The 16,044-nt window shown below is 40.2% G+C and overlaps 1 protein-coding gene across 2 annotated transcripts in view; it reads right to left on the bottom strand.

Moving 5' to 3' along the window:
- Positions 1-9,622, bottom strand: part of inpp4b (inositol polyphosphate-4-phosphatase type II B) — a 127,146-nt gene extending 117,524 nt beyond the window's left edge. The window contains exons 1-2 of one of the 2 annotated variants that reach the window (XM_051386712.1): positions 9,502-9,618; positions 2,166-2,210 (exon numbers count right to left, since the gene is read on the bottom strand). In XM_051386712.1, coding sequence (XP_051242672.1) covers positions 2,166-2,210; positions 9,502-9,586 — 130 coding nt within the window. In that variant the 5' untranslated portion in view covers positions 9,587-9,618. Of the gene's footprint in view, positions 1-2,165; positions 2,211-9,501 lie in introns of both variants that reach the window. The other variant, XM_051386711.1, reaches the window with a different exon arrangement.
- Positions 9,623-16,044: the final 6,422 nt, after the last annotated feature.

Below are 16,044 nucleotides of genomic sequence, written 5' to 3' on the forward strand. Positions count from 1 at the left end.
TGTTTATAGACTATGTAAGCTGAGAGGCTTTCCTTTGCTATAAATCATTGGTCATATTATTAAACTTCAATCAGACTTTCAATCAGACAAGACATTTATTAGTTTATGGTATTGCACTGACCACAGCAAAGATGTTCTTGTGACAGTCAGAATAAGTTCATGTGTTTGTGAAATTGCTTGTTTTAAGGAGGCACTCCAGTGATTTACAATTGCATTTATTGCACAATACAGTTGGGGGACACAAAAGAGACGGGTTGAAATCTAAACAATCAAAATCAGAGCAGCAGAGGCCACACCTTCAGTTTGTAACGCAGGTTTTCTAATACATATTTCAAGTCTTAACCTTTACAGAGCGCACACTCTAAAGCCACAGCAAACACTGAACATCTGTTTTCACGAGCTGAGTGGTACTCCCCCTGACGAGTAAAATCGGTGGAGGCCCCCTTTAATCATTAACATCTAAGTGCAGCCTTATTCCCCTAAATACCACGTTTGTCTACAGTGATATAATTAAATGTTAATTAGCTGCAAAGTTAATTGCAGAAGTTGGGCACCACTCCTATACACAACCAAACACAGTGAGCCCGATTAACAATCAACAATTACTCCTTATACTCAGTATAATTTGGAGATAATGTGGAGAAGATGCAGCCAGAGTTTCTAACATGGACTAAAAACGGAAGCACATCACACCACTCCTCAAACCACTGCATTGGTTTCCAGTACATACAAGAGTTTACTTTAAAGTTCTCTTGCTTATCTAGGAAACACTGCACGGCTTTTCCCCATTATGTGCCTTCGACATGCTTAAAAGCTACAAACCACCCAACTATTTGACACTCGTACACTGGGTCAGCTGGAAGTTTGGCAAAGCTGCCTTTGGTCTTTGTGCTTGTAGTTGCTGAATTAGGCTTCCTGAGGAATTTAGACTTGCTCTGACTGTCAGTTCTCTTAAAATCATCATCAAAACATGTCTTTTTTTCTCTTGCCTTTCAAAGATTATTATTGTATCTGAGCTGATGTACTGTACATTGAGCACACACATTCAACCACTGCAATTAAAGAAGGACAACTCTGTGCCAGCTGTCAGTTCTGTTTTCTACCATGACAGAATTTACATTCAAATAGCCTTTCTATTCAAGTGCAAACCCTAAAGTTACAGCATTTCAAAGGCTTTATTTGATTTTTTGCAGAAGATATTGGTATGCCTACATCTACTATATGTGCACTTACACCCAATTGTGTGCACTTGTGTGTGATTGTGCATGTTTTCAAGATAATGACTCTCCTATTGAGCTGCACACAATTTCTATATGGACTCTGATCACGTGTCATAATGGCTCACTGTAATGGCACTGGGACTGTCAGTAGTGTTCAGAATCATGAGGTATCAACATGCGGTTTAAAAACATTGAAATACAGTTTTAAATGCTAATAAGCCATACACTTAGCACTGTCAAGGCCAGACGGTCATTAAGTGACACCAGGGAGAATAAGATTGTGAAATGATCATCTTTCCTCCTAGTATTAAGAAACTGTAGCCTGGAATAACGGCATTCGGTCATTCTCCAGTGAACGGAACAATGGGAAGCCTTTGCTGCAATTGCCTCAAAAGATAGAAACAAGGGAGCCAAGTCATAAGTCTTTAATGCTGTCAATATCACCTGTCAAAGACCTTAGGAATAACATTTCTGTTTGGATTTTAACTTTATGAAACTTGATCAGGTCCACAATGAATAGTCTAGAAATAGAATTCCAACATCTCAGTTGCATAAAAAACCAATGAGGCCATCTAGACGAAAAGTTCGTCCCTTCTAACCGTGCTTGAAGTGTGTGTGTCAAAATTGAGAAAAGATGAAGGATGTCTGCATTTTGCCACTAATTCTGACTGACTTCTGCATTAGTGTAACTGTCAGGAAGTGACTGATGTGCTGATGTGTGTTTATAATTGTTGCATTTGGATTTATTTTAGGCCATAAACCTTTGCTGTGTTTCTGGGCTGGCAACGAGGGATTTGACGTTACTAAAAGTGTGCAAGTATGCATCATATGTCCTTTATTTAATGTGCTTACAAGAATGCCAGGGAAGTGTGAGACATCATCACTTTCAGTACTTCCCTGTAAAGTAAAATGACCATTGAATCACAGAGTAAACATAGGACTTACCAAGGCTGAACTCCACCTGAGGCAGCTTGGGTGTTAGAATAACACCTGAGAGACAAAGACAGACAGAAAGATAGAGTGGAGTTGAGATTAAAGTAGAGGGAGTGGGAAATAAAAGTAAGGAAGAGAAAAAACATTAGAACAATAGAAGAAACAAATAAAGTAACACACATTGAATGAGAACTGGAACTTTCACTACTGCAGTTTGACTTAGTGAGGACATTTGGGGCTACTCTGTGATTACTTTCATCACAGATTAAAATGTCAGTTACTATGGTTAATCAATCATTTAGTCTGTAAAATGTCAGAAAAGAGTGACATATGTCCATCACAATTTCCCAGAGCCCAAGTTCTCATCTTTAAATAACTTTTATACAGGATGTTTCAGCTCAGAAGAGGTGTTCCTCTAATTTACAGTAAATGAACAGGGATGAACACATAGCCCATAGATAGTGAATATATATAATATAAAGGCTAAAACATACTGGCGCCGCGGCGCGTCATATGGTGTGTGTCATATGACGCCGCCCCTAGCACAGACAGGAACTGGAGCGCAGTGGTACATCAATCTCTCGGAGCTGGTCAGCAGGCTTGTGGAAACAGCACAAATACTCCTTTGCTATTACAGCCCAATGCTGGTATAAATTTACAACAGCAGGTGGCACAGTCTTCTCACTTAGTGGGATGTATTCTAAACCTTTTGGACTGTGAAGGCCAACTGTTTTCTGTTTTCGTACTATAATTGATCGTACTATTGTGTCTACCAAAAGACATTAGCTTAAAATCATGTGTCACTATTTAAACTCACCTGAAGAGCCACTCTTCAAAGCTATGGCTCACGAGTTAATGTCTTTTTTCTCATTATCATCTATAATTCCAGGTGCGGCAACACTGGAAATAGGACAGTGGCATGAAGCAACACAGAGCAGCGCATCCGCTGGTCTGGCGGTTATACATACAAAATGATAGGGGCGGTTGTTTGGCGCCAGTTTGTTTTTAGCCTTAAGGGGTTGAAATCTGATCCATTATCACCAATGTGCCACCACAGAGCAAATTTTATTTTAGATTATGCAAACACACTGCAATCTCTGTGAGCGACAGAACAACTGTTTCTAGGTATCCATTGTCCTTGAGGGTTTATGCCATAATGATGAGTAGAGGACTGTATCATTTGTCATCAGCGCTGTCTCTCATTTATCACTTTCCCAGTCTGACACACAACCATTCAATCGCCAAACAGATAAGACACCTGCACGATGGTGAAACGCACAGAGGAGTCCTAAACCACTAAATGGCATTTTCCTCTTCCTGGGGTGCTTGGACACAATTGGCCCCTCCAAGGCTCATCAACCCCACTAATGGGCCTTGGATACTCGATGCTTACTGATGTATGGGAGCCACATGACTTTAGGTAATAGTCATTTTATATAATGAGGATCTTTTATAAAGACTAAAAATGATTTACTTGTGTTTTCTAATTACTTGACCACACGTTCTTGGCAGCTTTTATGTCAAGTCAGGTCCGTTTATTTGCAAAACCTTTCATCACAATGCATGTCTTCAAGGTCTTTACAGAGAACAAGCCTACTTAGATCTGACTAATCAACAATCATACAGCAAAATTATGTAATACTAAGGTAACAAATTGTGAAAGACTAGGTTGCATGTTGGAAAGGCATCAAATCTATCTTATCCTAAGCTAACACCGCAGACTATGCTGTTTAGAAGAAAGAAAGAAGAAGATATTGATCCCCTAGGGGAAATTGTTCTTTTCACTCTTTTATACACACACACACACAGGCTGAAATGCATACTTCATGCACTTGCGGACATGCAAAGGGGAGATAGATGGTGGAGTGATGGGGCTGCAACGTTACCGGCACCCCATGAGCAGGTTTTGGGGTTAGGTTGCCTTGCTCAAGGGCACCTTGGCAGTGCACAGGAGGTGAAACTGGCACCTCTCCAGCTACTTGCAAGTTAACTATGACATTAAATATTTTAATCGTTTGTAACTAGTATAATTAACAGTTGTTACACAGTTGTTTTCCTGGATTGTTCTACTGAGACACAAAGAAAAAAGGGGTTTTATCTAAGAGCTTGCTACACTACCACAAGGCATGCTAATAGATATGGTCCAGAAAATATATGCTTATTACTGACAATCCCCATGGATTAGGTCACAAGGTGTCCTTTTACAAAATCAGAGACGTATTATACGTCTTGGTGCTGTTGTTTTCATCTTGTGGAGATAAATGTGGAACTGTCCAAGATCAGAGAATTATTCAGGAAAATGTTCAGGGTTGAAATAGATTATATTCAGAAATTGGCCTTTAATTTATAAACAGAGAGCTTTTTTTTTTTGTTTAAAATTCTTACAGCTCTATTTGGAAGATTTTTTTATTTCTTATGCCTCTCTGTGCTTCCACACAGTAAGTAATGCATGGAAGTGAACAATCTAAACAATCTAAAGTGTATAATGAAGATTGATTTAAAAGATCCAACATTTTAGACTGTGTTGCATATCACTCTATTGCAATACTGACGGAATTTTTACTAGAACATATTGTATGCGTTCTCCAACATTATTATCACTTCCCAAAATGTGATTTCAGGCACTCTTTCAGTTTTAACATCATTTATCATAATGTTGCTTTGTACATTTGTTAAATGATCTCCAAAAATGATGAGTTTACTCTCGATAAATTCAGGCATTGTCAACCCAACTCTTCAGAAGTTTAAATTCTCTTTGGAACATTCATTTAAATTCATGCAAAACAAACAATGTTACAGGGACTGCTAATGAATAACAAGCATACTAAATTATGGAAATCATTATCATTACCTGGTGCCCTCTTGAGAATCACTTGCCTACTGAGGCCAAGAAAACCCAATGCACGGCAAAATGATGAATAAAAATACAAGCAACTTCCCGTGCATATCTAAAAGAGTGAGTATGTTGACAAAATTGTGGATAAAATTTCAATTTGTCAAGGTTTTCCCAAGTTTCAGTGAATTTGGTTTTGTCATCTGCTGTACTTGTTAGGATAGGCTGCATTTGAATAAACAGGCTTATGCAAACTTAGCGCAATATCTGTCATGCATACAAGTACAGCACACGTCTAATTAATCAAGTGCACACATAGCTGAAGCATGTGGGCAAGTTAACACACACACATGCAGATACACAAATAGGCCAATTATGCATGTAAATAAATTTTCTGTCGTTATCTGGTTTTTACATTACCCTCATCATCATCCCATTCCTCAAGGGTCATGTCTCCGCATGTTGTCACCACTAAGGCTTCCTTGTGAGTGCTGATGAAACTTTAATAAGCCTGGATGACATGTTGTGTGGTGGCAACAAAAAGCCCTTTAGCTAGGTGGGCTGAGACAGAGCCAGCTGCTGGGTCTTGTCTCTGGTGCCATGAGAAGGGACTGTCACTTGAACAGCCCAGTTACTTTGGAGGACTCCATCTGTGCCAACTCATCTGGAGTGGTAAAAAGCAGTGGAAAATGTCTGTCTGTCATTCGGAAATAATTGAATGCAGATAAGAAGTGGAGCTAAGTCTAGGTCTGATAATGGATTCTGATCATGAGACATACACACATGGAAAAGCAACTAGATATGCCTGATAGTGAAGCAGGGGGAGGATTGGAGTTAAAAGATGTCTGAATTTTAGAGTGCAGCTTGTGAATGTGTCAAGTATTTATAGAAGGATCATGTCAGATGCTTTGATTATAAGACAGGCAACACAGGTTATGTTGCATCTGTTCCAGTGTAGCTCTGGAAACGGTTGTTCAAATGTCCACACTGACTCCATATTCACAGTAATTAGTCAAATTATGCGTACGCAACCCGAGGACAGAACACCTGTTATAAATACAGTGACATCATTCTTGTCTTCGAGCACTGCACATATTGCATATCATTAACCCCTCAGTAACAATCAGGCTGACCAAAACAAATACACAAAGTCTAATTACAATAATTACCAATTACATGGGGAGAGGTCAACCACCTGTACTGTCCACCTTAATCTCATCTCTTTTAGCACATGAAGCTCACAGGTGATCTGGCTCCAATGTGTGGATAAGTATGTGGAGAAAGGTGGAACAGGTGTGGTATTTAAAATCGATATCCGTTGGCATTATGAATATGGTAATAAGCTCAGTAAGGCGGCAGGCAGGCAGGCAGGCGGCACATGCAGATGTAACTCCCAGAGGGGTCCAAAGCAAATGAGGTGTGCCCGCCCGCTATACTGCAGTTTCATCTGGCTCTAGAAATAACAGCACAGCCCCACTATACCTCCAATCTATCACCCCCCTGTCTGCGGGTGGTATCAGTGGGGAAAAAGGCACGCTGAAGGGAGAGGAGAGGGTAATTTATTAGGATGTGAGCAGACTAGGTGATTTCTCTGGAATGACAAAGTTAATTAATGTACAGGGACTTAAATTGTCCATCTTGCATATGATCATTTAACCCTCTTCCCTTCTCATTGCCCTGCTTCTTCACCCACTGCACAGTGTGATAACCGCTCACTAGCTTCTAGCAGATACTCTGAAAGGAGGAATGAAAGTGGGAAATGTGGGGGAGTGTGCACGCAGATTTCACATGGGATTGCTGCTTATTCCTGACTCCACAAAAAATAATTGTGGAAAAGCTCCAAAATGCTGCCTGTCGCTCCCCCGGTCCCTGTCATATACTGCCGGCTCAACTAAGAAAATCAAGCAATTTCCAAAAAGAGCTCTGATAAACCCCCTTGCAGTGGGTATAGTACACACGCTTAATCACTCCTTCTTATCCTCTTCATGAATAGATATTAGATGTAAGAGCCTGTGCCTAAGAACAAATGCTGTTTATATTTTGAATACTATTTACTTTGGATTTTGAGATGATATTAATAATTTACTTATGTGACTGGCTCACCATGGGATTTGATATTTCAGGGATATAACTGGCTCAAAAAACCATTCCACCCAAGCACAAACACCACCACCAAACTCTACTCATCCTCACTACATATGCACACACACATTCACACGCACACTAATTGCAATCTTTCTTTCTTCCAACTCTTTTTGTCCAATCGTACCGTGCTCTGCTCTTCTCTCTATTCTGTAGTTTAAATTGCCTAAACAACACCTGCACATCTTTTCTGATGATTCAGTCATCAGCCAGGCTAACATAACTCTAACTCGATTGATGTTTGCACAAACAGGCATCCTATTAGGACAAGTGGTGCTGAATGGGAGAGTGAGTTATCGTCACATTACTGCCCTGGGAGATTGAGAGGGGACAGATGGTTTTGTTGCCAGCGTTTAATGAAGTGTTGTGAATCAGTTGGGTGTGCTGAGGAGGTCTTGACTGTTGCACCGATGGGAGATGGAGTGTGGAGGGTTAACAAGGGCACAGAGTGAGACATTTTGCTCCGAAATAGTTTTGTGATGTCAAGCACTGTGCGATGAACGACATCAATTATGTTGTAGCTTTCATTCTAAACTTGCATGCCCATATGCAAATTCTGGTATTAATGTTATTGAAAATAAAATTATTTTACCACTTGTGGTGGGGAGTTTGTAAAATGCCAATTCAATCCCACCTTAATAGGTACTCAGCAGCACCCTGTTTGGTCCCACTTTTCTCTCCTGTCAAGAAGGAGGAGATAAACTATTTCACCTTGCGACTGATAATGCAGGGTTGTCAACCTGTCTTTCGTGCCAAACATGGTAATTATGTGCTTTGCGCTTCCCTTTTGTCTCCCAGGATGCTCAGCGGAAAGAAAACAGAGGTACAGTGTTTGTCATTACTGTTATACTCCCACATCTGTCAGATGTCATCTCCAAACTGTGACTGTGTGATTTTATAGCAGCGTATATCTAGGGTTCGCGATCCGGTCATAACTGTTAGAGTATGAGCATGTGTGTGTGTGGCTGTGTTGGAGTGTACATACATGAATTTGTATGAGGAGAGACTGATGTGTACTTGTTTTGTTATTTGCTTATGCGTGTGTGTGTTTGCATGTGTGTAATTGTGCATGTAAGCTGGTTCAGTGTGTATCTGTGTGATTCGAGGCAAAGGAGACAAGGCATCATGAATTGCGCTTTCATTCCTCTTTGTACAGCTCCATTTACTTATCCCCATGGGGAAGATGATGGTGTTGAGCTTGCATGCCAATGCAAATGCTTGGCGGCGCTGCATGCAGTGTCTGTACTTTTTGGTGAGCAAAGGTATTATACTTGGAGAGCAGGCTTTGTGGCATCGCTGATATGGCTAATCTCTTTAGCATTCTCCTGTTGTAATGGGCACTGAGACATCTAGTTTGCCTCTGCCAGTGCTCATTAGTGACAACACATTCAGGCTATATGGAATATGACTGCAGTAAAAAGGCAAAGCACACACACATGCATACTCTCATGCATGCAGGAACACACACAGACAGAAACATGAATGCACACACAGGCACACATGCACAAACAGACATGTCAAAAAAGTGTTTTTCAAAACTTTTCTCCGCAGAGTCACTAAATCAAATTCAAAAAGCCTAGGTGAGGCAGACTTTTTTGACATAATTGACCACATTCTGAGACAGACAATTTGTGATTTTAATTCAACCACACGGCAACACTTAATTGGAAAACCTGAAACCAGAATGGCAGCTGGTAAGTTTTAAAATCAATTCACTGGAATATTTTTGAAGGAATATTGAATATTAGGGTATCTACATTATGTTGCTCCCACAGAAATTTCCAAAAATCATCAGAACTCTTGTATCAACTGGCTGGTAGGACAGTGTGTGCTAATTTTTCTTTAAAATTATCTTCACCTGGAAACACTTTATGTTAATGGCATATATAATGATTGTTCCTTTGTAATAATTGCAGCAATATGACCCTGAGGCAAGAGTTATTCAGACAACACAATGAAACTGCACTGAATTCGGTCAATTGATTATTGATCATCGTGCATTTAAAAATCTTTCCCTCTGGTATCTCCACCCTTCCCTCACTCTACCTCTCTCACTCTCTCTCAACACACACACACACACACACACACACACACACACACACTCTCCATCTCCCTCTCTCTCAAACACACATACACAGAGAGAGAACCACTGCACACATAATAATAGATAGAAAATTGTGCAAAAACTTGACATCATTAGGACACACATTTACAGAAGCAATGGGGCATTGTACAGGATAAAAACATCTATTATTCTAATAGCAGACAATGTGTTAAAGAGTTTAACTGTATAAGGAAGGACAGGGGAGAGAGCTAGAGGAGACAGATTAAGAGACAGACAGACAGACAGACAACACAGTGCAGTCAGCTCACCGGCAGCGGTCAGTCCTTCAGGGTTGGCGCTCAGCTCCTTCATGTCAACCATGCAGTGTCCCAGTTGTTGGGTGCCGTCCTCCATCTGTCCAGCTTGCCCCCCAATTCTCCCCCCTGCTCCTCCACCTCCTCTCCCACCTCCTCCACGAAACACCACAGTCCAGTCCAGTTCCCCGGCTCACACGCAGCCTGCCAAGCAGAAAAGCTGTCACAAAGATAGCAATCCGCTCGCCTCGCTTTCTTACTGCCTCACAGCGCGCTCTCTGGCAGCATTAAAGATGCCTTACGGAAGAGAGGGACAGGCAAGGGACCTGGAGCAGCCGCGGGAGGGAGAAAGAGAGGGAGAGAGAGGGAGAGCAGGAGAGGGGAAGGGAAGGGAGGAGTGATGAGGGAGTGAGACTCAGAATGAAAGAGAAAGCAGGACAGAATTGATGTTATGTGCGATACACAGCTCTATCCATCAATCTTGGGCTGTCAGTAGGGCACCTAGACCAGACGGCACAGCGCAACACAGTCAAAAAGACACAACTCTGTCCCTCTCTCCCTCTCTCTTTCCTTTCCTCCTCTCACTGCGCAGCCAGTGCTGCATCCAGACATGGCAGCAGGGGTCCCTCTGATTTCTGACATCCGTCTACCTCCCCCTCACCAGCCTCCTCTTGCCACTCCACCACCCCTTCCCTTTTCCTTTTCTACAAGGATAACAATTAACCAGCATCTGATTGCTGAGCTCCATACGGTGGAAGCCAGCATCATGCAGCATGTGGTTTTGGAAGTTACATATGGTAGACAGGGAGAGGAGGGGAAGAGGGAGAGAAGGCGATAGAGAATTCACAGTGCAGTGAGTGTTTTTTAGTGCAGTATAATGTAATTGCTGATTATAACCCAACATGGCAGCTTCACTACAGGGTTAAATCAACAGGTTAAAGAGAGAAAGTGACAGAGATAATAGGTATTTCTTGTGTTACTTAGACATATGCACCACAGTTTTTAATAATGTTAATAAAGACTTATATTGGCAGCCCTCTTCCTCTCCCTTCCTCTATGTCTTTATTTGTTCCCCTCCCACCTCCCCACACACTCATACTGTGAAGGTTATTGTTAGTTATTTGGCCACCAAGGCCATGATGCTACAGTAACACCATATCTAAAATCAATGTTAATTTATACTCTGCTGAATGGAGAGGGTGTTATGGTCTGAGCTAAAGCTCAATAAAGACACAGAGAAGGTGGCAGCCTCAAACTCCTAAAGCACCAACAGAATGTATTATAATACTAAGACATGTAGCATCAACCTGAAATGTAAAGACTGAAATATTAGATGATAAACATATGAACACACATAATAAATAGTGGCTTTTAAACTGCTATCAGGGGTTAAAAGCAAGTAGTTACAACTATCTTTTATACTTACTTATTCAAGGTGATAGCACCTTTCCCCTATATTTATAGAGGTGTTTTTTTTTAGTAACTGTGTATATGAGCTACAAAGAAATCAAACTATCAGCATAAGCCATTTGAGAAAACAAACCATAACTTAGGTGTTATTTTTGACTCAGTTGTCTTTTGATGCTCAGGTGACTAAATCTGGTGCAGTCTGCTTCGTCTAAGACATTTAACCAAGATCCAGGTCATTGCTTTGATCCACAGATCTAGAAAAGGTCATCCATGCCTTTATCTCCTCTAGACGTAACTATTGCAATGTACTTTATTCTGGTATCAGCAGGCGAAACATCCAGAGACTGCGGCTGATAGAAAACACTGCTGCCCGCCTTTAACACGTTCTGAGAGAAGCAACCACATCACATCCTCGCTGATCTTCACTGGTCACCTGTGCATTTTAGGATTGGCTTTAAGATTTTACTACTTGTTTTTAAAGCCCTAAATGGTGAGGCTCCTGCCTACATCCATGATCTGCTAAATGTCTGTGAGCCTGATCGCAGATCCTCCAGCAGGGAAAATTATTGATATTCCGAAATATAATCTCTACTTATTCTTGAATTCTCACCTCTATGAAGTTGTTTGGTACTGAATAATTTGTTTTAAATCAATTCAAACTCCTTAATAAACCCTTTGTAGTTATTGCCAAATAGTACCAGACCAGCAAAATAATAGAAATGTATGCCAGTTGTTAGAGATTGTGTGTCCCATTACAGAATTAATTCAATTTAACACTCAAATAATGCTTTTTTTCAACTGTTAACAAATGCAATTTCAGGGGCAACACTTTGTCATACAAGTGTTGAATTTAAAGCCATTTTTTAGACTGTCAGATCAAAATAATAGTATTTATTTAATATTTTTCAGCCTATAAAAAAACAGCACTGGTCAAACCCCTAGATGCAAAGAGCCACATTGGGCTCATGTGCTTTCTTGAGGCGGCTGGTCTGGCTTGGGGTTGGTGCCAAAAACCTAAATGAAGATAAATTGGTCCCTACAGGAGCAATAAGACAGAAGATGAATCCACTCTGCACGAGGAGGTTTCTTCTTCACTTTCTACTACCCTCTCCATCCTTATCCCTTCATCCCTCTATTGCCACATTCTCCTTGTTTTCCACCCCCTTTACTCCCTAAAACCATCAAGATGAATGTTGTCTTCTTCTCCTTTAATGAAAATGTGGTGGCACACACATACACACACACACACACACACACACACACACACACACACACACACACACACACACACACACACACACACACCACAGCAGAGAGGCAAACAGGTTTGTGGAGTGAACCATTAACATTCTAATACGTTTCTTTTAAAGGCGACATGTGTTGTCTTATTAAAGCCTGACTGATAGAGGGGGCTGGAGAAAATCAATAGACAATGCACTAGAGATGGAGCATAGTACAAGTACACTGAGGAGAGGAGAAGAAAATAAACATGCCCTTTTTAGCTATTCGGCCCCAAAGCCTTGAGAATAGATCCTCACATTTACCCATTCCAATAGCACTTGAGGCCCATTAGAATTTGTGATACACTCCTTCACAGTATTAACTGAGGAGAGCCAATAGCTTGATTCACGCCTGACTCTGGGGTGCATGTTGCCTCCGCCAGGGTTACACAGCTGTGATAGCCGCAGCAAGAGACATCCCATTCTCATGGTGTAAATACACACTGTGGCCAAAAATGAGCAGGACCGACTGCTCAGGGCACTCTCTGGCCTCAGTTAAATCCATTCCTTAAATCCCTGCACATGAATTTATACATGTAATGATTTATATGTGTAACTATCACATGCAAGTTTGTATTTCAGTTTGTTTTGTTGTATTTTTAACACCCATTGCGCATTAATGTTTTATTTGTGGTTACAGAAATCAGCATGCTGAGTGTGGCAACCGCAAGCACAATAACGACAACATCAAAGTATTCACCTACTAGACAGCTACCCCTGCTGGGTGCCCTTTCTTTGATTTTAACATGTTTGTGCCATACATTTTTCTGAAATGGCAAAGAAACCAGCAACTGCACACATCAAATGACAACACAAGCACAAACAATGAGAATATGGTGAGTGTGAAGACTGAAATGTGAAAAAATATTACAATGTTTAGTTACATTTTTGGTTTTTATGTGGAGGACTGGAGTTAATACAAATCAGTGAGTAAACCTAACAGTGCCAACACACAATCTAATACAAGGCTATACATAATGCCTGAAATGATGAAACGATCTTGCTCTTGCAGGCAGCAGATCTCTCACACATATTCAATTTCTTATTAAAAATACAGCCTGTTTGGTGACGACTTTAATCATTGAACATATCGGGTTGAATCAAAGTGGACATGAATAGTATCACACCGTGACAATTACTGCTAATGAAATTCTTAACTCAAAGACTGAACAACACTCTGGGAAGAGGTTACAATTTCAAACGGATCACATAAAAGGAAAAGAAGTTAGGTTCACATCCTTTTTCATCTTAAAACAATTCTGACATGTCTGCATTGAACAGGTTTTTAGTTGCTGTAATTATTCCTGCTGCCCATACTGGCGACAAAGAAAGCTCTACTTGAACCAATTTCAATGCAAACGATGGGCGACAAAATCTAAGAACAAGTTGATATAAGGCTTCAGTTGTCCGAGTTCATAATTTCACTGTGAAATTCCCACTTGCTTCTATGGATAGTGTTTTCTTGCAAAGCCCCAACGACAGGATAGTAACACAAAGCAGAAATTTGGTATTAAAAAAGTTGTAACTGATACCATTTGATTAATCTAACTCTGCTGAAGCCATTACTTACATTGAAAATGCTTTAAGATTTGCTCTCTTTGGGGCCAGCACGGACAGGAGGAACAATCACAGCAAACAATAAACGCTTTAAATGTACGTATTATACGTACGTAATATTGTATTAAAATAGACTTGAAAAATGTGAACCTATCCTTCAAAATTCTATCCTATCCAACAAAACTCACAACATGTTGACCAAGCAAGATTAACAAAATTAGTATGCATAGCGTATATACTGTATGTGTAAAGCTTATGTCATGTAGCACATATATAGTGTGTGTATATGTATAAAATGTAGAATTTCTCTCCATACAGTATCTGTATTCAGTTGTGTCATCTGATCTAATGGGACCAACAATCAGTATCTGTCAAGGTCCACATGAATCCTCTTCACATTAAAAATGAACTGACCAACCCCCCCATCCTTTCCCTTTTACTTCTTTCCCTTTCAGAGTATGTGGAGAGATGCGGCTATTGATTTCTCATCATGTGTTGTCATGTCAGGTTAAAATATCCTCTTTTACTGCACCACTGCTGGTATCCCAGTTGTTGATGTGTGTCTTGTAAAAGGGATTTACTCAGTTGCTTGGGGAAGGAACTTATTTTTTTGAAGCAGATGGATCTGAAATCTAGAAATCCAGCATCCTTCACATCAACCCACTGACCCCAAACCCAACACTGGTATTCTGATTCTGCGAAAAAAAAAAAGAGCGATTGCACTTGCAAAATTCTGCATTCTTACATGGACACAAATTAAGGTATACATTCACATTTTTCCAAGTGAAACTACATTAATTATTATTATCCAGTCCCTGGTAGCCGATGTAGCTCTTGTTATGATTAGGGATGTTCCTGGCGACTAATCTCCCTGTTGATTAAATGGAAATTTAAATTCAGACTAGTCAAGTAGTCTAAAAGTAAGAAAAAATAGAAAATGGTCAGAATTGAGCACAATTTCTATGACAAGGTTAAATATTGTCTGAAAAAAAATTGCCTGTATCTTAACATCCATTTGAAAACCAATCAAAAGATAATTAATAATAGCCCAAGAGGCATTACATCCGTGGGTTGGAACAGTAAACAATTTCATCTTGGTTTGCTGAGGGTGGCTAACGTTTGCAGTGCTAGTGCCAACAGCCTGCTCTCCTTGCCGGTTAACGTCCACATGTCCACTGTGCTAAATGTGGTTCTGCATAACTCTGATCGAGTTGTTATATGCCAGATCATTTCTGACACTACCATTTTTTTATTTTATACTAGATCAAAACACTGACAAACTGTGCTGGTCTTACAAGGAACCATTTTTTTCAGGTGTCTGTGTAACATCTTCAGCTGGCGTTCAGTCAACTGGCGTATTACAATGTAGGCCTATGCTAATAAAATATTAACAATAGTTTAACCGCCTAGTATTAATCTGACCAGTGAGGCGAGCAATGCTTAAACGACTGGACGGCTAATCGTGCACATACCTAGTTATGACTTGGTGCTACTGAATTATTTCCAAACAGGGCTTTTAAAATTGCTCGGAGGGCAAAATCACTCTCTCTGCGGCCGAGTTGGGTTATGAACTTTCTGTCATCATTACCACACGGTTGTAGTTGAATTATTTGCTCTTTTCAGCTTGACCGACATTTCATTTTCAATAAATGAAATTGACGTTGTGTGACTCCTCCTGTCTGTCAAGCCGTACATTCAGTGCAGCGAGCCAGGCCAACACGAGAACACTCGAGACAGACAGCCGTAGTGGATTTTTATCCACAACCAAATATTAATTCCCCCAGACAGTGTTTCTTTGCTCAGTGGCAGCAAAGAGAACACAAAGAATGGCTTTTGTTCAGAAAATACTTGACACACACTTTTCCTAGCCGCATATTATCTTTAGCAGAACTTGAGAATTAATTTTTGCACAGAACAAGGACTACACACTATAAAAAGGTCACTTCATGGCCAATATCAACAGAGGCAATGATTGTAGCAATCAATAACTCTTTCAATGTACTGTATATGCAAGCAATTGAATATAGTTTGAAGACTTATATATATATAAAGCCCTGGAACAACTTGTACTTGAATGTAGTCATAATTGTCAAAGCAGCAAGAACACCTTATACTGTTCAATCATCACAATAACAGAAAAAATATGTGAAGGGTTTAAATAGTTACTTTGCTTTGTCGTATTATGACTGAAGTTGCAAGGTCTCTCCTTGTTCCATAATGTGCTTAGGTGTTAAATAAATGAATAATTATGTTTTGCTGAAAAAAGTGGTAGAACTTTCTACACAATTGTCCATCCTTCAGCATCCTCATA

Source organism: Dicentrarchus labrax, unplaced genomic scaffold (assembly GCF_905237075.1).
Source record: "Dicentrarchus labrax unplaced genomic scaffold, dlabrax2021, whole genome shotgun sequence".
In the NCBI taxonomy this organism is placed as follows: domain Eukaryota; kingdom Metazoa; phylum Chordata; class Actinopteri; family Moronidae; genus Dicentrarchus; species Dicentrarchus labrax.